General features: G+C 42.9%; 4 protein-coding genes across 5 annotated transcripts; all 4 read right to left on the reverse strand.

The window, feature by feature from the left end:
* Window positions 1-1,687: 1,687 nt before the first annotated feature.
* LOC112455373 (putative zinc finger protein 840) lies at window positions 1,688-4,908 on the reverse strand. Its single transcript, XM_025017252.1, has 3 exons — window positions 4,375-4,908; window positions 3,608-4,199; window positions 1,688-3,438 (listed from the first exon to the last, which is right to left on the reverse strand). The coding sequence occupies exons 2-3, from the start codon at window positions 4,011-4,013 to the stop codon at window positions 2,969-2,971; spliced, it is 876 nt and encodes a 291-aa protein (XP_024873020.1). The 5' UTR covers window positions 4,014-4,199; window positions 4,375-4,908; the 3' UTR covers window positions 1,688-2,968.
* Window positions 4,909-5,204: 296 nt separating this feature from the next.
* On the reverse strand, window positions 5,205-9,455 carry LOC112455367. 2 transcript variants are annotated; one of them, XM_025017241.1, is made up of 5 exons: window positions 9,206-9,455; window positions 8,460-8,564; window positions 6,870-8,272; window positions 6,255-6,638; window positions 5,205-6,152 (listed from the first exon to the last, which is right to left on the reverse strand). In XM_025017241.1, exons 2-5 carry the CDS (start codon window positions 8,494-8,496, stop codon window positions 5,601-5,603), a joined length of 2,376 nt encoding a protein of 791 aa, XP_024873009.1. In that variant the 5' UTR covers window positions 8,497-8,564; window positions 9,206-9,455; the 3' UTR covers window positions 5,205-5,600. The 2 variants fall into 2 exon arrangements, with proteins under 2 accessions (XP_024873009.1, XP_024873008.1); XM_025017240.1 differs by having other exon boundaries at window positions 9,202-9,455.
* A 116-nt stretch (window positions 9,456-9,571) lies between these two features.
* LOC112455371 (pyruvate dehydrogenase E1 component subunit alpha, mitochondrial-like) lies at window positions 9,572-11,963 on the reverse strand. The gene is made up of 6 exons (XM_025017250.1): window positions 11,835-11,963; window positions 11,546-11,719; window positions 11,229-11,447; window positions 10,870-11,118; window positions 10,534-10,779; window positions 9,572-10,390 (listed from the first exon to the last, which is right to left on the reverse strand). Exons 1-6 carry the CDS (start codon window positions 11,946-11,948, stop codon window positions 10,241-10,243), a joined length of 1,152 nt encoding a protein of 383 aa, XP_024873018.1. The 5' UTR covers window positions 11,949-11,963; the 3' UTR covers window positions 9,572-10,240.
* A 953-nt stretch (window positions 11,964-12,916) lies between these two features.
* LOC112455366 lies at window positions 12,917-18,782 on the reverse strand. The gene is made up of 10 exons (XM_025017239.1): window positions 16,994-18,782; window positions 16,399-16,694; window positions 16,098-16,273; window positions 15,644-15,746; window positions 15,130-15,425; window positions 14,763-15,010; window positions 14,257-14,608; window positions 13,925-14,113; window positions 13,533-13,805; window positions 12,917-13,297 (listed from the first exon to the last, which is right to left on the reverse strand). The coding sequence occupies exons 1-10, from the start codon at window positions 17,323-17,325 to the stop codon at window positions 12,938-12,940; spliced, it is 2,625 nt and encodes an 874-aa protein (XP_024873007.1). The 5' UTR covers window positions 17,326-18,782; the 3' UTR covers window positions 12,917-12,937.
* Window positions 18,783-18,859: the final 77 nt, after the last annotated feature.

The raw sequence follows: 18,859 nt of genomic DNA on the forward strand, positions 1-18,859 counted from the left end.
TGACGAAAAGACATACAAATTCCTCGACATAGTACAAACGCTCACAAATTCTTATTTCTCTCATATAGATTAGATGCGTGACGCGTAACAAGGTGTACAAGTCGTACGAGTGAAATGACCGGCTGACCTCGAAGTACGAATTCCTTTTTGTCCAGTATATAACGGCATGATTTTTTTCCAACATATATACCTTACATCTTATTATATAGGATGCCGAACGAGTCTTCGCAATGCGATACATTCAGAACTGCTGAGTGTGCTCGATTCAGTTTGTATTTTCGAAACAAATTTTAAATATAATCTCCATAAATTTTTTCGTCTTGCTTGTCATCTACGAGTCTTCCTATTTATCTACATCTCGTTCCATTAATGCTATTTTCTTTATTTTCTTACTCGGTTCGTAGAAGCGTCGATAGACGCGATAGACGGGGAAAGAAGAGGATGCTGAAAGAGTTCTCCGGTCAAGTGGTTTATATACTATGCACGAATATATAAACGCGAAACGACTTCGAGGACTTCCGGCAAATTGTTAAAAATGATCCTGATGGCTTTGTCTTGACATCTCGTCTAAACTCTAAATGTATCGACACCTTATGATCCTTTTTTGTTTAAACCGTCTCAATTTACATTCTCCACGCTGCTACCTTCTTGGCTGAATATTTGTACCGCAGTCTTCCAGGGTACATAAGTACTGATTGTGTACGTTGTATGTGAAATCAAAAGTTTATGCATGACGAACGAGCACGGTAAAGGCATTTAAAAGAAAGAAAAGGACAAGACAAATGTATTAAACAAGAAAGAGGTGTAACTAATAAGCGATTCTTCTGATATAACGTCAATGTTTTATTTTTATATAGAACGCTTAAGATGTCTGTCGATTCTAAGACCGTGAGACGAGAAAATTGAATAGACGCAGAAGATGAAAGAACGTCATGGGTAATAAAAAAAGAGAAATATTCAGAGAAACTCATACTGAAGTATATAATATATAATAATATGCATATATATTAAATGCGGATAAATTTAGATCGCGAGACTGCAAGTCCAATATTTGAGCACATTTTTTAGATATTTTAGGTAATATGCTTCATATATATATGTAATATCCCCCTTATATGTTACATCTTTTCTTACAATTTGTTATATATATTATGTATATAAATTTGTAAGAAAAGTCACATCAGATTTATTCGGGGCCATTACCCGAGAAAAATCGGCTCTCTCTCTCTCTCTCTCTTCTATTTCTATTCCTCTTTCTATCCTGCGTCGCTTTCTATTTTTTCTGTTCCTGCGCGCGAGAGTGACGATAAAACTATCGACCAACTCGAGTATGCGTTTTTTGCATTTTCAGTGACTTTGTATTATATAAATGAGGTAGATATTTTTATATAATAATCATTTATTAAATTAATTATGATTATTGCGTTAATGCTATCCTTTCCTTTTTAGGGTTTTAGATCCTGTTCTCTTATTTCGCGCGCGCGTCTGTGCGTGCATGTATGAATGTACAAGAGCGCAACTTAACGATATAATAAGAAAATGCTAATAAAATACTACGAATTTTCATACAAATGCAATATTTTTATGGAGCCTCACAATACACGGATGACGTGTCTTACTAATGTTGAAAATGGAAGAATTAACATTATCTTATGGCTTCTCTTTTGGAGTGAAATAACGATCTGCATTCGGGTATACTCAGAGATATATTCTGTTCGCGTCAATTACGACAGCGAAGTGGTGACGGGATCACCGTACAATATTTAACAAAGTTTTGATAGACGTGAAATTATTTTTAACGATATTATATAAACAGATAGACCTTCTTCACCTTCCTCAAATAACGATAACTTTTATCTACAGATATGCATCAATAAATTCACGTGGGTAATATTTCCATTCTTTGCTGCAGAGCGCTCTACAATTGTTAACAGCTGTCTTGCTACAAGTCGCCAAGATCTTATGTTATTACGCTTTCTTATTAATCATTACGCAAAATTATTGTACAAATTATTCCGAATACTCGATACAAATGTTTAATGATTGAAAAAAATATTTAAAAAAATTGCAGATTTTTATTTATACATTTACGACATTAGAGACATTGTTACAATGTCTAGTTACAACAAACTAGTTAGTCTGTCTCATTGAGGCGAATGAGGAGAAGAGAAACTAACAGAGTCGTAAACTTTTAGAAACTACGTTATTGCATTATATAGCCAAATTTGTATTGGCATTACCTTTCTTCTCCGTTTAGAAAAAGAATTTGACGTATTTCATATATGATTTTGTGATTCATTTCTATTGTCTCGTAATATACCTAGTTCGTTAATTTATCTCTTGAAGGAACGAAAAATATCGCGAGAAACAACAATAAAGACTAAACCTCAAACTCGATTCTGTTTAGAACACTCTAGCGGTAATATATAAACTGTGATAGCTATTGGTATCGTAGTATTTCGGAAGCGAACTTTATCACGGGATACTCGAGTTTTTTCCAAGAGGAAAAATACGAAATAATTCAATAGTGTAAAATACGTCACTGATACAGACTGAATTATTTTCAGCTTTAATATCCATTTGTTCAAGTTTCACACAAAAATCTGCCCTTTCTCTCCCGTCCCCCTCCAACAGGTACATTCTCAATCCTCAATATACAGACACAACTTCCTACACGTACAGTGTATTATAAAGGATATTACAAAATCGATAACATTATCGTAATCTTATCTACCTATTGTTAAAATACGTAGCAATAAGATATACTCCCTTATAGGAACATGGGTTTTTATATCGCAATAACAAATTATCTTGGATCATTTCGCAAAGTTAGGTACGTCGCGGATAAAGCTCATTCGCATTAAAGCTTATGGAATAAAATCATCTGAATGAATTAAAGTAAAATAGTAAAAATAAACTTTCTGCTTCATATAGACGGAGATGAGCTAGTGCACGTAATTAATAATAACTATGTCCGTAGAATTGAAAGTGGGGGAGGCCCAGATTGCCTCATCATCATAGCGAAACTACTCAGTCCTTGGTCGCTCGGCTGCTGATCGTTGAGGTTGCTTTGCGAAATACTCATCAAATGTTTGCCTCGAGCGCTATTATGACTTTGCAAATGTTTCTTCAAGTGATCTTTTCTGTAGAAAGCTTTACCACACTCGGTACAAATTTGATTTTTGCTACCTGAGTGAGTAATCATATGACGCGCCAAGTGCTCGTTACGTTTGAACGCTTTACAACACATGTTACATTGATACGGTCTATCTTTATTATGACCTTGCTTATGGCGATCCAAGTGTTCCTTTCGTTTCAAGCTTGCCCCGCAAATATCACAGATGTGCGGCCTTTGTTTATGATCTTCTAGATGGTCGTGAAGCGCCTCCCGATCGTCAAATCTATACGCACACTCGGGGCAACGGTAAACCGACATACCTTGCACAGGCAAAGAATTATACGAGTTAAACAGACGCGTCGATGATGAGACAGAGATAGAGGCAAGTAGATTTTTCAACGTATATCATGCCGCAAATATCTTGCCGCATGCAATTACAATTGGCGATTGATGACGAAATAAAGGTAAGCGAGTAAACGATTGACTCACCATTAATATGCTGCGGTTCGATTTCAAATTCAATTTTTGGTCTTACTTCTTGACACGTAGTCGTAGACGTGGAGCCACAATCCTCGTATTTGGTTACGTACGGTATACCTAACGTACTGGAACAACGCGCCAGGTATTCGGAAGTAAGCCTAAAATCAATTTGCAGAGGGTCCGTCATAGTCGCAGCGTCCACCTTTTGCACGGTCTGCGTGCCGGACGACTGTTGCGAGCTGATCTCCGGACAGAGCTCTTTGCTGCCGCGTAAATTGTTTTCATTCTGATTTTCGTCGGTTTGTTGGAAATGCTGCGGAGCACGCGGTGAATGGCCAGAATAACCGTATCCAGTCACGTTGGGCCGCTGCGGAGCACGCGGTGAATATTTCGCGTTACGCGATTCGTAAGCCATTATACTGACTCTCAACTCAGCGTTTGGAAAGCTAAGCTCTTGAGATCTATCCACTCTCGAGAAATTCTCAGATTCCGATTCCGCGAGAACGTCTAATCGCGATGATGCATACGACGTCTGTGGGGTCTGCAGCAATATCTGCAATGTCCGCAATGTCCGCAATGTCTGCGATATCTGCAGGGTCGCCTTGAAAGAATAAAAAGATGGGGAGAAATTAAAGAGACCGACGCCGACGTCCGCTAATGTAATATATCTACACTAGCTAGTGTATCGCGATAGCTAATGTAGATTGAATACTAGCGGTGCACTGATTGCGAGAGAAAAAGATTAATTTGTTTGAGAGAAAATATATATGTCTTACGGCGAGGCCAGGATCATCGTAGAAAAGGTAATCGTCGCGAGCTGTCGCATTATTTTTACCACGCTCATCTCGTCGCTTTTCCGATGTACCTCCGACGAAACCAAGGTTCCTCTGACATTGTCGAGTACGCGGCGACGTTGCTTACATTCATCGAAAACGATTCGATTCGAATTACGGAACCCTTAACGCTCTCAGCTCTCACTTTCCTATCACGGTATTACGGTATTGTTGCGGGACGCAGGACGCAGGACGCAGGACGCAGGACGTGCTAGCGGTGTCAGTGCAGTGAGATAATGCGACACTGACCGCTGTCAAACGCTGCGGCCTCGGGCCTATCCGCATCCGCTCGTGTCGTTTATATCGGTGATATCGGTACCGGCCATCTTTACGCATCAGCTGTGCAGCGTTCTAAAACCTTGCTCCGAGCCTCCGCCCGGACCGGCCCGGATGTTGACCGAGCAGAGTTTTGGAACGCACAGTCTAGCGCTACCGCAACCGCACGCTACCGGCTACATTACATCACACATCACACATCACACATGACACTTGACACTGTCAAGCAGTCAAGACTCAAGTTGACAGTAGAAGGTATGTACAGGTAGAAGTGCTTGAGTATATGAGTCAGTCGAGTGCCCGACCAGCCTGACCTGACACCCTGACAGTAGTGCTTCACCTTCACCTAGCTTCACCATGCGCTGACAGCTGACAGCTGACAGCTGACAGCTGACAGCTGACAGACCACAGGACGCCGCGCCGGACGGACACGTCAGAGCTCAGGGCAATAGGGTAGATTCCAAAGGATAGGACGGTTTAAAAAAATTATTTCATGTCTTTTATTTTATTCCGTTGCGTACAAATCACGTTTGCGTGTCAAAAAGCGTTTCAACGTCACGCTTTTTCATCGCTGGACCAACTATAATACGTTTTACAAATTTCTTTATGGTCGAACGAATTTAGCCGGAATCTTGCGCAATACGGAAATCGCTCATGAAACTTTATTTTTCGCGTCTTATCTTTAGCGAGAGTAGCAAGCACTTGTAAGAGAGAGAGAGAGAGAGAGAGAGAAAATTATAATTACATGTTATTAAAGTTACATTTGCTTTGCGTACTCTTATTTGCATATTACTGCGCTTATCTTGACGTGTGGTCTAGTTAAAGCTATATATATTCTTTCGAGACGCGCAAATTTGTCGATAGACCTACGATATAGATATAGATGACCAGCTTTACGAGCTGTTGCTCGATGTACTTGGCTTGGTCGTCGAGAACGAAGACGGGCTTCTCGCGGAAACTTTAGCGAGAGAATTTTCCATTCTGCTGATCAACTTTTGAAAAGTGTTCCTTTTAACCGACCCACTACTCTCGAGCGAATCCTCCATCTCGTCGAGCCCTTCGTTCCCGCCTCGTTTATTTGCCTCGGCAGAGCAGTTAAAATCGCTCGTGACTCGTGACTTTCTGTTGACGGCAAATCGATTCCAAGCCTTCTTATCGGAACCGACTGAGACTGATTTAGCATCCTCGCTCTCCCTCTTTTTGGCAATGTCTCTTTGTCGCGCCGTAAAGTCGGCCCACAATGCTATGTCGTCGTACAATTGTTCGTTCTGTTCCATCTCCACAGCGTCGCGAACACGCAAATCGCTTCGCGGTAACTGATAATGCTCCATCTCTTCTCGGGTAGAGTCGTCGTTCGTCTCCAATTCTGTGTTACGCGTCGTGTTATGTACAGCTTCGTTTACGCTCGCACATATATCCAATCCTGGCGCGTGCGGCATTATTTGCTATCGAAGACAGATACCGAATATAAAGATCAATTAAATTAAGCAGCTATTGATCAAGAAATAAATGCACGTCCCCGTGTGTACGGGGATCAGACGTTTTACCTGATGATGATTTTTGTAGGCGCTAACGTCGTCGTAAACGTCTTCAGTTTGCTCAGGACTTGTGTTTCCTGCGGGAGAATTTACTTGGTAAATTGGCCTGGGTGGAGGAGGACACGTATATTCCGGCACGTCCTCCCCAATCCCTCCGTTCGCTGAGACGTCCCGCGTCGGCGTCAAATCGGACGCGTCGTCGTAAGTAGGTATTTCTTCCGTATCCAAAAGTGACGATGGATTCGATGAAACTTTGTCCTTGTAGCGATGCCTCTTGTCCGATTTGCCAGGAGATTCTCTTCTACTCAAAACTCTATCCAAAAAGGATTTTTTCTGAAGCTTGCTCGACATTTCGATCTGATTCTTGGCCAATCTTCTGTTTGGAATTAAGCTCTGTATCGAACAAACGGACGAAAAGTTACTTAATTTCGGAATGCGATTATCTTTTCATCTCTTCGCGATCGTTCTAAAGAGAAAGAGAAAAGAATAGTATGCTTGCATTACCTTCACGACAATTAAGTTTTAGTTTATCGTTTAATAGAGTAACTAATGATAGAGCAAAAGAGATGGGAGTAACATGCGTTTTCGCAAAATGTTAATTGTAATCACTAAAACTAGGCTTACTTCCACGTCGTCGTAAAATTCTTCTCCTTTCTCGCCATCGACGGTAAATGCATCGTTATTGCGGCTCCGTTCCGCTTCGCTGCTCGTAGCGTTGATTCGCGAGAGTGTAACGATATCGTCGTACGTCTCTTGAAATGATATCGCGTCGCGAGAATTGTCCTCCTCTTCCATCTGCCCTTCCACCTTCTCGTTTCTCTCGTTCCGTTCATCAGGCGCACGAACGTCGTCGTACGTGACAGCTTCCTCCTGCCTCTCGTCGCTATCATCAGCCTGCTGTTTTTTCGACACTACCATATTTTGATAACGCGTTTCATTCCTCAAGTCTTCGATTCTATGATAAATGTCATCGTCGTCGTCGTCGTCGTCATCGTCACCCTCGACGGTCGCTCTGTAAGATGGTATCGCGAGAGGGTTCGCGGGAGGTAAAGAGGGGAGCCTCCGCGGTATTCGAGCTGGTAGCGGAGGCACTCTCTCGCCTATATCTTTTCGCCCGACTTCGTTCTTGTTGTTACTCGTCGATTCGACTTTGGCCATTGACTTGTCGACAACTGATTTTCCTGCATCTCGATGCCGCGCTGCCTCGTCGGCCTCGTCGGCCTCGTCGGAGGGAACGGTAACACGCCTCTTCTTCTCGCGGCCTTCCGCTCTGCACCCTTCGCTCTCGTTGCGACTGCATCCCACTTCGCAGATCTTCGCTATCCATTGATCCATGTCCTTCGGCGTCCTGGCGATAAACTGCAACGTTTCGTTTCCAGGACTGTACATCTCAAAGGCCGATTCGCTCTTTCGTCGATCACGGGGAATCATATTCGGCGCCGGACGGGCCATGTAACCCCGAATCGGATAGATCGCGTACGGACGATTGTGCCGTTCGCTTCGATAGACGAGCAGATGCGATCCAACCAACGCGATCCAGCAGGCGCGACTTTCGGATAGAAATAATTTCTTCCCTTCCTTCCTGTAGAGCGGGCCGCATTTGTAACACTTGCTTCTAATTTGCATCGCCGATAGATTCTTGTAGATTCCGATCAGCATCTGCCCCTCGTCGTTCTGCTCGGGATATTCATTCGCGACCGGCGCGCTCGCGGCCTGGCTCTCGTTTTCGAAGGTCTCGTAGTAATCCTGGTGGTGGGTGTGCGCGCGAGATGCGGAATGGGTCTGGGGGGCCGCGCCACCCTTTTGAGATTCTTCCATTCCTACGTATTCCTCCAAATCGGCGATAGGTCTCCTCGTCAGCAATAGGCTTCTCGGGCCGGACTTCATGTCCAAGTAAGGTTCCGGGGATGACATCGTCGTGACGCTCGTAAGGGTGTTTTTCGAGCGTACCAACAGCTTTTCCCGCAGACTCTCGAGCGTAAGCGGTAGCTGCGCGTCGCGAAGGCATTCCAGAAACGTTATCACTTCTGTGCAAATTCAACAGAATTTCGTCGTTCAGAGAAATTGCATATATGGCGCGGGGGAGTGCCGGGGTACATATATGATGCATGTCAACAGAAAATGGCGTCAAAATTCATTTATTCGCGAGAGAATAGGTGAAGCGATTTAAATATTTTCGGCAAAAGTTGGTCTCTTTGTCTTTGGAATACCTACCTCGCAATATATCGTTAATGTTGATGTCGATTTCCATATTGTTGTCCTATACCAGCGGTCACGGGTGTTTGCTTTTATAAAACAATTGCGGCAACTTGGACAAGCCTGAAATTTTCCATCGAAAGAATTTATAGCAATGGTAATGCTTGATATTAACGAGTGACGGTATCCTTGTATTTTAGTTCCTACAGGATGTACCGCGAGATATAGCCATTGTAGATAACGCTTTATCACTAACGGCTTTAAATTTTCATTCGTATAAAATGCGTAAGTATATATATGTATAAGTGATACATCTCGCGATATAGGATATATATCTATCGCTCTCAATAATTTAACGCGCGCGCGCGCGCGCGCGTGCATTAATAATAATAACAACGGTGTCATCCACGAGTTCGATCATCGTCGGCGATTTAGGCGAGGAATTTCTCGAGCGGCGCTTTGCGCGATGACGCGGCCGCGGTTTGTCGTCGCCCGTTGAGTTTTATTAACTTGGAACGATCGACCTTTCGTTGGTCCCACCTTAAATCACTCGTCTTTCCTGCGCTCACAAACTCTCAGACACCGCCCTTTCGGTCAATCCGCCGTTCCTCGTAGCTTTCGCTCGAGAAGGATATCATCTTACTTACTTTTAAACTTTAATCAAATCTCAAGCTCTGTTTCACGAGAGACGTAGAACCAAGTCGAAATGAGACTAAACTCTTCATATATATATATTTGCGGAAAAGAAAAAGTATGTTACTTGCTGCAGATTCGTGCTGGTTCCTCGAGTCTATTATCGAAACAATCGCACGAGTCGAAGAGTGTCGTGGAACCGCGTATCTGCGCCCGCAGTTAAAATGAAAGGAACGTCGGTAGGTAAAGGTGCGTCGCGTTGTAAATGACCCTCGGACATGCGATATCGTCCATGTATCGTCGAGCGACTGTTTCGTTAGAACGTTCAATTAGCGCGACGTGACACGTGCGAGCGACGTAAGGCGACTCCCGCAGAGACGATCGTGCAGCCACGTCTCTCTCGTCTCGCCCTCCGCGACTCTTGGCTCCGTCGCGCTGCGCTTCTCCGACTCCAACGCCTCTTTTACGATCTGACTCATTCATCGAGCCCGCGTCCATCTCTCCTGCTGCCAATTCGCCGTTCTACCATTCGTGCCCTTTCGCTCTCGTCATTTAAAACGATCACCAGTTTTAATTGATCGTTTCTGTCGACGAAAGAAATGGCGAGCCTCACTCTACTCTACTCTCTACTCTGCACTCTCAGCCAATCTCGACGTCGCGTCGCGTCGTTGAATACGTTCAACGATTCAAAAACTTGAAAACTCTACGGAAAATCAATTGCACTTTTGTCGCGTCGCAAGCAGATCGATAGGAAAACATAGTTGACCAAGGATAATTCGTGTGTTTATTATATAAAACTATAAAAAATATGTGCGCCTATGACACACGAAATCGCGCGAAAGGATTCTCCCATGTAACGTAAGCTGCTCACGTTTCCTCGACAAAGATCAAGAAGTGGATTACATGGATAAACGCTTTTATCTGTATTTTGTTGTGTGTGACAGCTTTTTCAAAAAAGTTTTAGACTGCTTCTCCACAGTTAAATCATAAAAATCACAAAAAGGTACGTGTTTTGCTTCTATGTTATACCGGATATATTTTCATCAAAAATACATAATACGATATCGAACCTGACGTGAGTAATTTAAATCTTACGAGTCTAAGAGATCATACGGAGTAATTAAGAACTTTACAGTAGGAAATTACTTTTTTTTTTTAATTGCCTTTCAATGTAATTCCCAAGGAACTTTACCACGAATTTTCTCTAACGGTTTGACGTAAACGTTGGTCGAGATTTCCGACATTTCTGGCCACTGATCGGCCTTGGCTTGCTCCACTTCCTGATCGACTTCTTTGTAGACTGACGTTCGTACGTTCTGAACATACAACGAGCAGTTGAAGCACAGTTATCATTTTACGTCAACCGTCATCGTACATAAAAATTTCAAGCATAACACACACACACACACACACACACACAAACACAAAAGTTTGAAAATATCTGTCATACGAGTCATACCTCGACATCTCTTTCAGTCATAAGGCCTTTCTCTACGATGAGCTTGGTAAATATCGTGATTGGATCTTGTTCGGTTTGCACAGCTTTAATTTCTTCTCTAGTGCGATACGAGTAACCGGGGTCGCTCATACTGTGTCCGAAATAACGATAAGTTGCCATCTCCAGCACAATCGGGCCATTTCTGAGTGCGTAATCCCTACTAAAGCGTATGGCTTCTCGCACATCCACGATCTTCATCCCATCGACCTGTACGCGAAATGTATGGGATTAGCTATAGGACACGAAGGAGCGTTAATGAAAGAACAGAGGACAGTTAAACGGGGTACCTGCATTTACCTTTATTCCTGGGATGAGGTCTCCGCGCGTGTAGAGCCGTGTGTTGGCGGAGTGTCGATGTACGGGCGTACCCATCCCGTATCTATTATTTTCGCAGATGTAGACCACCGGCAGATTCCACAGCTTTGCCATGTTCCAAGCCTCGTAAACCTGGCCCTGCGAGGCTGCACCGTCGCCGTACAACGTAAAAGACACGGCGCCTGTGCCATTGTACTTGTGGGCCAAGGCTATCCCGGTGCCGATAGGTACCTAATCGTAAACGCTAAGCGCCGATTAATAGACTTGACCAGGTGAGATTTGAGCCAAGAGTAACAAAAGCGAGAGAGAGAAAGAGAGAGAGAGAGAGAGCGCATACTTACCTGTCCACCAACAATACCGTCGCCACCGTAAAATCGCGGAGCGTACATGTGCATCGAGCCGCCCTTCCCCTTGGCCGCGCCTGTCTTACGACCCATGAGTTCCGCAATAACCGAGCGAATCGGAATACCGAACACGACGGCGAAACCATGGCATCTGTATGCTGTAATAACGGTGTCCCGTTCGGCCAGAGCCATTTTCAGACCTACGGCTATAGCTTCCTAGAACAAGTATTACATTTTTATCTTCCATTCGCTATGTATCGCACGACAATTATCGGCGCGCACATCGTTTTGCTATTTAGATTCTTCTCATCCACCTGACCAACGTATAAGTGTAAAAAGCCATTGATGAGCCGCTGTCTGTACAACTCTGCGGCCTTGTTCTCCATCCGACGTATATAGTTCATTGTCTTCAACGCGTATGTAGCATCTTCCAAGTTTAAAGTCGATTTCTCGAGCGGCCCTTTATCGAGCCGATACAGATCGTATTTCTGAGAAAAAGTTTCAACTACAAAGGCAGAGAAAGAGAAAGAGAGGAAAGGAGATAAGGGGAGGGAAAGGGGAGGGAAGCGAAAAAAGGAGAGAGAAATGTCGCAATTTAAATACCGATTCTATGACAGCTTCTTTAGTGACGTTGCGATAATGCGATAACAAGTTGTATCGCATTTTGACGCCACGGTGACAAGATGACAATCCTAACTTTGCCCATATTGAATACATGTTTCAAGTGTCCGACGCTCAACGTGTCCGACGTTATTAAGATAAAAATTTTCTCAATTTTTTCGACACTTGAAAGTTGCTTCACGCGACGTCAGTCTCCTCAAATCATTAACGTTATGGATCGTTATCAATTTATTTCCCATGACCAGCACATGACATTTTACCATACATCATACATACTTTTCTTCTTACTTTACACTTCTTGGTTCTTTGCTACTATCTATTATTTATCATTCGTAGCGCGAATAAGAGTTTATTTTATGAAAGCCTTTATCGTTTATTTGAAATTATTTGAAAAACTTGCACTTCTTCAAGATAACTGGTCAAATTAAATCGCAAATATTAATGGTTGCGATTGATCGCAAAATGACAATCGTATTTTGTAAATATTTTAATATATGAACACAGTCTTGTAAATATGTAAATAGTCTTAAATCAATTTGTTGACATCGATTATCGCGTTGTTGCAATGTTGCATACGCATTTGATATTATGAAGCGAGACCCAATGTTTGCCATATTTTCGAGCTCTTGGAAAAATCCATCTTTCCACGATAACAATCTTGCTCAAGCAGCCGTCAAAAGTGTCTCGCTTTCGTATCAATTAGAAATTGTGACGAAATTAAAGAATACGATGCCATTGGTGTTGAGAATATCCAAGAAGAGACGGAAAAAGTAAAAAATATGCACAACGAAGATATATGCTATTACACTTGCTTATCGAACCAACAGTAAGCGTCCCAGTTACTTGCGCCTGATTAAAGAGTAGAGCTACCATCAGAGTCTTTTCTATTTCTATTTCTCTTTCCTTCTAGATCTAGGATATAAATATGCGGGTTTTATTCTTCATAAATCTCTTGCTACAGAAGTTAAAAGCTTACGATATTCTCTTTTAACGGTCACGCGCCGGTTCGATTTCACATCGTTCCAATCGTAAAAGTATTTATTAAGAATATTAATTATCACAACTATATATAATTAGATGGAATTTTAGATGGAGTTGACTGCCAAATTCTCCTGTCGAGAACGGCGACAGCCGTTCGACAACGTCATCTTCTTCGCGCGAGAAGGATATAGCGGTTTTTGCGTAAACGGATCCGAACGCGTCGCATAAAACTGCAGGAAAGCGGAATCCTTCCGAGTGTCTCGGTGTCTATCCGAATCGATCAGGAAGGCGATTGCATCCCGCCACCATCGGCGCGCATCTCGCTTTCGCGTTTCACGTACTTGCATCGATAGTAACTTTTCATCTCGAACGATGCGTCGGCTGTGACGAGGACATAACTGATGCTTATTCGTAGCTCGCAATATCCAAGCATGCGTAGGCGCTGCTACGCGATCTATTTCGACCTGCGCATTCGAAGATATATAAATTAGATCGTGACTACCGGTGACTACTAGGGGTGAGCCAACGTATCTCGACGTGGCAGTTGTCAACGAGACAAGTTGTAAATTGTCGTAAATCAGTTGTATAATCGAGAAAAATAAATAAAATAATTATATCTATATCTCGTCCGCGGCACCTTTTTTTATACCGGGCAGACAAGCCGGTATCCAAATACTCAAGTATATAACTTTGACATACTTTGACACGCTTGAAACATCTGCGACTGATTCGCGACGTCTGCGGTGCCGCTGCTGGCGGTATTTCAGTTTTTTGCTTTGGATTTCGCTTCTTATTAGGATCACCAAACAGTCCTTTCGATTCTGCCACTTTGATCATGAAAAGCGAATCAAACTGCATCATTTCCTTTCGTTTGATTACAGCGATGAAACAGCCTGGATCTAACGTATGTTCGTTATTCTCGCCATAAATTTCATCGATAGTTCCCACTTCGAACAAATCGCTATCGGGGATCTAACGATAATTTTACTAGTATTAGTAAATTCTAAGATGATGGGTGTGTGTGTGTTCGCGTATGAGATAAGCGATAATTTAACGCGTTGACGTTTATGAATGTTTATGAATGATCTTACAACAACATCAGTAGTATCTAACAACTTTTCATCTTCCTCGTCCTCCTGCTTGCACGAAAACATTTGTTCGTGTTGCGTCTGCGATTGGTCCTCCCAATATTCCCGCGATTGTTCTTGCCTACACGTATCGGTTTTGATTATCTTTGAAGTCTTTCCGCTAGTATCTTTGGATAGAGTCTTTCTCTTCGGCTGCAAAGCAACCAAAGTGTAAGTTAACTTTTCATTGCATAGTTTTCTTTATAAAATAACTCGATTATGCAGATACGATATAGCCGGAACATGCGTGTTCGATCGCGATCGTCAAATTTTAAATAGTACAAGATATCACTCACGGGATGCTCGCGAATGTATTTCTCCGTGGCTAATTGATTGGCATATTCCACAACCTGTCGAATCATTTCCGTAGTTTCGGACGGCAAGATCGTATGCACTTCGTATATTAGAAACTGTATATTTGGTCTGGTTAGTGCGTATTTGAGCGTGGAAAATTGTTCGGCCAAAAGAGCGCGGGGCTGCTTGATCCCACCCGCTGTATCGCTAGTTAACGATTCTAATAAATTAGTGTCGCCACCGCGAGCAACAGCAAGATCGACGACGTCCCGGACGCCGGTATAGCTGCACGGGGGAGTCGCTAGAACGACAGTCGCTCTTTCCAATTCGACGGACGGTGGTGGCGAAATATATCTAACGATAAAGAATTGTAACGTTTCCAAAGCAGCAGCAGCAGCAGCAGCAGCAACAGTATTAGCAGTAATAGCAGCAATAGCAGTAACAGTAGTATAATAGCAATAATAAAAGTAGTGGTAAATCGGTAAAAAAGAACCGTCTTTCGTATTACTTTTCTGAAAATATTCTACATTGCTGCAGAGTGAAGCCTAAGGTTGTGAGGTATGCTTCGTGTTCGCAACGATCATCTCCAGCACCGAAAGCTAAGAGTCTCCCAGCATCTTCGATGTCAGCCAAGAGACCCGCCAAGTAGCCCGTGTGACGAGGGGCGATCGAATGCGTGAGAATCACGGGACCACAAAGACGCGCGACACGTATCGCCTGCGCCAACGTAGCCGCTCCGAGGCACAAAGATCTTTCCTAAATAAATCTCCATTCTCCAATTTCCCGTCTTCGATATTCTATCGATGTTCTTATATTCGCACCGTGGACAATACTTGTGTAATGTACACGCGCGCATAAGTAAGAATTATATTTACCAGAAATATGAATCGGTGGTCGCGAACCAAATCGGACACGGCGAGTTTCTCTCGCGCCTTATCGTGCAAATTAATCATTTTTGGGCAAATTGGATCGAAGACATATTTGTTCTCGTGGAGCTCCGCCGCCGCCGCTTCGATATCGTCGCAAAGCTCGAGTTTTAGCTTCGACATGTCCTCAACGAATTCGTTTTTACTGAATACTCTCATGGTGTTAATCCATCCGGAAGCAATCGCGCCTTTGTCGGCCCAACTTATTCCTTCCGCGATACGCAGGTGCGTCGGAAGAAGTTCGTCTGGACATAAGTAGGTACATGGTCATATGGATATGCATAAAATAGGGATACAAAAGGAATATAAATAAAAGACATATTAATTTAATGTATAGTTGACGCGATCAATGTTTCACAAACATTGATAATATTGATATCTCTGTGATCTCTGTTAAGCGCACTGTTCTAAGATGGTAAGAAACATCGTCATGCAGATTACAGTTAAAAATTATAGAAATAACCAAGGTTGAGTGCAGAACCGTCGATACGAAGACGCGAGATGCTCGCTGCCAAATGCGTCTTTGCTTTCAAAAGAGCATCCTCGATGTCTTTTAATCCGAAAGTCTGAAACAGCCACACAAAAAGCAAAAAGTATTATCGCACGTTTAATGAATCGGCTCTTTATACCAACGCACTCGCGCGTTGGTATACCTATAAACATTATTTTTACGACAATTTACGCAAAATTATTTTTACGACACGCCGGTATTGTCTCATGCTTGAAGCTACTTAAAAGCAAATGTTAATTTATTTAATTCGCTAGTTTACGGCGAATAAAATTACAAACATAAAAAAGTACAAAACACACAGCATAAATAAATAAGTAAAAAAATGATGTTTACAAGTTATACGTATCAGGGAAGATAGCAGCAAATAGTAGCAAGAGGTACGAATCACGAAGGAATTAGAACAAACCTCGAATATCTTGTTTCGAGTTTCGATCGCGCTCTCATCACGTCGGCCGCGCCGGGTAAATTTTCTTCCCTGCATATCGTACAGTAACAACCAGACTACCCGTTCTCGTTGTTTCAGAGCACCGTTTCGGTACCAAAAACCACCGTCCTCGAGAGTACGATTCAAAATGTTTTTATCTGCAAATTTTGCAACGGAAGTTGATTGCGGATATTACACGTATTATTTAATGAAGATACACGATACTCGTCGGAGGATGCGGCTATTAGGACGCGCGATCTGGAGCGATCTGCTCAATGCTCACATCTCAGAACGTCGTATACTAAACCAAAGACGCGTCTCATCTCGGCCTCGTTGGCATAATTCGGCGAAGGTCGTGTATTTTGCAAAACTTTGGCCGCCAAGAGGAGATCGTTGATACGCCAGCCTGGTTCGACGCGAGCCTCCGTCATCGAGCCGCCCGCACCAGTTCCCGATATAGCCAAGGAACCGTCGATATCCTGATGGCTCTCGTCTCTTCTACCTTTCGGGAGATGCCCCTTTTCTCTGGGACGCCAATCCCAATCTTGCGACGTCGACGTCTTGCGCGGAGTTTCCATCCTCAAACAAAAGTTATCGATCCACTCTATCCTCTATCGAGTTAGATCTATCGTATATTCTACATTCTACTATGGATTGATTTCACGAACGCGTCACGCGACTGGTCTGTCCGTATTATACGCTACTATCTGCCCTAGCTACCCTACCCGTCGCAAAAAGAAAAGGAAAAACGGGAAAAACATTAAACCTACATTTGTCTTTTATATAATACGACGTATGCGACGTTTCGTCACGTTATCGTCTCTCTTTCTCTCTATCATGTATTATAATATGTACAATACTCTTTTATGTATTCTTACCTTCTGTCCTCGGTTATTTCAGAGTCCCTTTCTCTTTGCAACTCGACGAGACTGTGATAAACTCGGTGACGCCATTCTTCATCGCTTGGCAATATCAATTTCTCGAGTTCTCTGTTACGTAGCTCATCGCTGAGAAGACTAAAATTCGGTATCTGCGCCGTAAGAAGAAGTCGAAATATCTTTGCGTAGAGCGTGAATATACTAGTTTTGCGAGCCTCGGAATCAACGGGAATCTCGACATCGACATCGTCGAGAGACTTGTCAGACGCTGACGTTGACACGGGCACGGGCACGGGCACGTCCGACGGATCATTAGTCGACAATGTCGACATTGCTATTATTTTGTTATTACGTCGCACACCGAGGACCAACTCAAGTACTGAAGTGCACGAATACCGCGCTAAATATGCGATTTACAATTAAATGGAGGGGAGCCGGGAAGCACGCGCGGTGAGAGAAACACAATTACAGCGTGTCAATCAAGAGGTAATCCCGACCCGACGGAAGCACGCGAATGCTCTGAGTGCTCATTTAAATTGCCACACGAATCTCCTGTGCTGTGGCCGCTGCAGCAGTGCAGCCTGCACTGGCTTGCAGCGATCGTCAAGGGCGAAAAGTCGAGAGAAGACTGAAGCGACTGAAGACAGTGAAGACACCAAGTCCGTGTCGCGCGACATCGCGTGCTTCGGAAGCGTATCCCACGAAATTGCATCTTGGACTCTTATCAGGACGAAACGACTACCTTATTACACGTTATCACCGAATCGTCGATTCGAGTCTACACCTTTTTTTCCTCGTCCGTCTGTCCGCCCGCCCGTGTCCGTGGCCGTGGCCCCGTGCGGGTTGCTAATAAAATGTAAATCTATTGTTGAATTATCGAAACCGCGGCACCGTTAAAAGTTGAAATTATACGGACATATGATAGCGATTATTTAAATTAAATTCAAGGAAGAATAATGAATTAAATGAAACCTTTTAATTGCAGCGAGAATTATTGAAAATTTAAAACGTGTTTCCCCCAAAAATGTGGATACATATTCTTCTTTCGCTCCTTAGCAAAGTATCGTCAATCGTCACGATTGTCACGAATACTATACTACGACACGCGACACCCACATTTGACACATGTATGAGAAAAGCGAGCGTACGTGACGATGCAAGATGCGAGTAATCGAATTATCGTGTTAATTTTATTGCGTAATCAATTTTTAATATTTTTATTAGGAAACAGTAGCATTGGAAGAGGGTATATGCTATCCGTGCTACCGCTGCGCTGCGCGCTACCAACGTGTGGATTCGAATAGTCATTACAAAGTTATGATCGATACAAAAGAGACAGAATAAAAAGACACAGAGGAAAAAGAATATCTAATTTAAAAGGATCGCCGCGCTGGCGCACGATGCCATTTTCCATATACATGTATACTTATTCCACATCTTATGTAGATACATATATGTATATATGTATATGTATATGTATATATTCAATGATCCCGAATATCGACGTGCGCCATCGGTCTCGTGCATGAAACCGAATACTTATTCGTTTTCATCAGACAAAAAGAATACAATAGACAATAGACAGCTGTCACGTACGTGTCCGATCGATCATCTCAGAACGACGGCGACGGCGGCAGAGGTACGATCGTGTTGACACACGTCCAAAGGAATAAGGAGTGAGCGGCTGATGTTCACGTTATACATACCTTATACTTATAAGTATATGTATATCAAATACTTTAAGCACGTCCAATATTTTTCTTTAGTTTTTTAAATTTAAACTGCTGCTTCGCCACCTTTTAATTCTTTATTAAGTCTCCTCTGTCTTGTATGTAATAAAAGAAAATATGCGATGCTAACGTGTAT

This window comes from Temnothorax curvispinosus, unplaced genomic scaffold (assembly GCF_003070985.1).
Source record: "Temnothorax curvispinosus isolate PA1 unplaced genomic scaffold, ASM307098v1 QBEX01006032.1, whole genome shotgun sequence".
NCBI lineage: Eukaryota > Metazoa > Arthropoda > Insecta > Hymenoptera > Formicidae > Temnothorax > Temnothorax curvispinosus.

Bases quoted from the DNA above. Each gene is read 5' to 3' on its own strand.
- LOC112455373 (XM_025017252.1), bottom strand. From the start codon at position 4,013: ATGGCTTACGAATCGCGTAACGCGAAATATTCACCGCGTGCTCCGCAG. The intron at 3,439-3,607 runs GTGAGTCAATCG...TGCCTGTGCAAG, and splicing joins CGAACCGCAGCATATTAATG to GTATGTCGGTTTACCGTTGC.
- LOC112455367 (XM_025017241.1), bottom strand. From the start codon at position 8,496: ATGGAAATCGACATCAACATTAACGATATATTGCGAG. The intron at 6,639-6,869 runs GTAAGCCTAGTT...TGTTCGATACAG, and splicing joins AATTTTACGACGACGTGGAA to AGCTTAATTCCAAACAGAAG. The intron at 6,153-6,254 runs GTAAAACGTCTG...TGTCTTCGATAG, and splicing joins CCTACAAAAATCATCATCAG to CAAATAATGCCGCACGCGCC.
- LOC112455371 (XM_025017250.1), bottom strand. From the start codon at position 11,948: ATGTATTCAATATGGGCAAAGTTAGGATTGTCATCTTGTCACCGTGGC. The intron at 11,448-11,545 runs GTGGATGAGAAG...TACTTGTTCTAG, and splicing joins TACACTTATACGTTGGTCAG to GAAGCTATAGCCGTAGGTCT. The intron at 10,391-10,533 runs GTATGACTCGTA...TTGTATGTTCAG, and splicing joins TGACTGAAAGAGATGTCGAG to AACGTACGAACGTCAGTCTA.
- LOC112455366 (XM_025017239.1), bottom strand. From the start codon at position 17,325: ATGTCGACATTGTCGACTAATGATCCGTCGGACGTGCCCGTGCCCGTG. The intron at 14,609-14,762 runs GTAATACGAAAG...CTTTATCGTTAG, and splicing joins TGTAGAATATTTTCAGAAAA to ATATATTTCGCCACCACCGT. The intron at 13,806-13,924 runs GTAAGATCATTC...AATTATCGTTAG, and splicing joins TAGATACTACTGATGTTGTT to ATCCCCGATAGCGATTTGTT.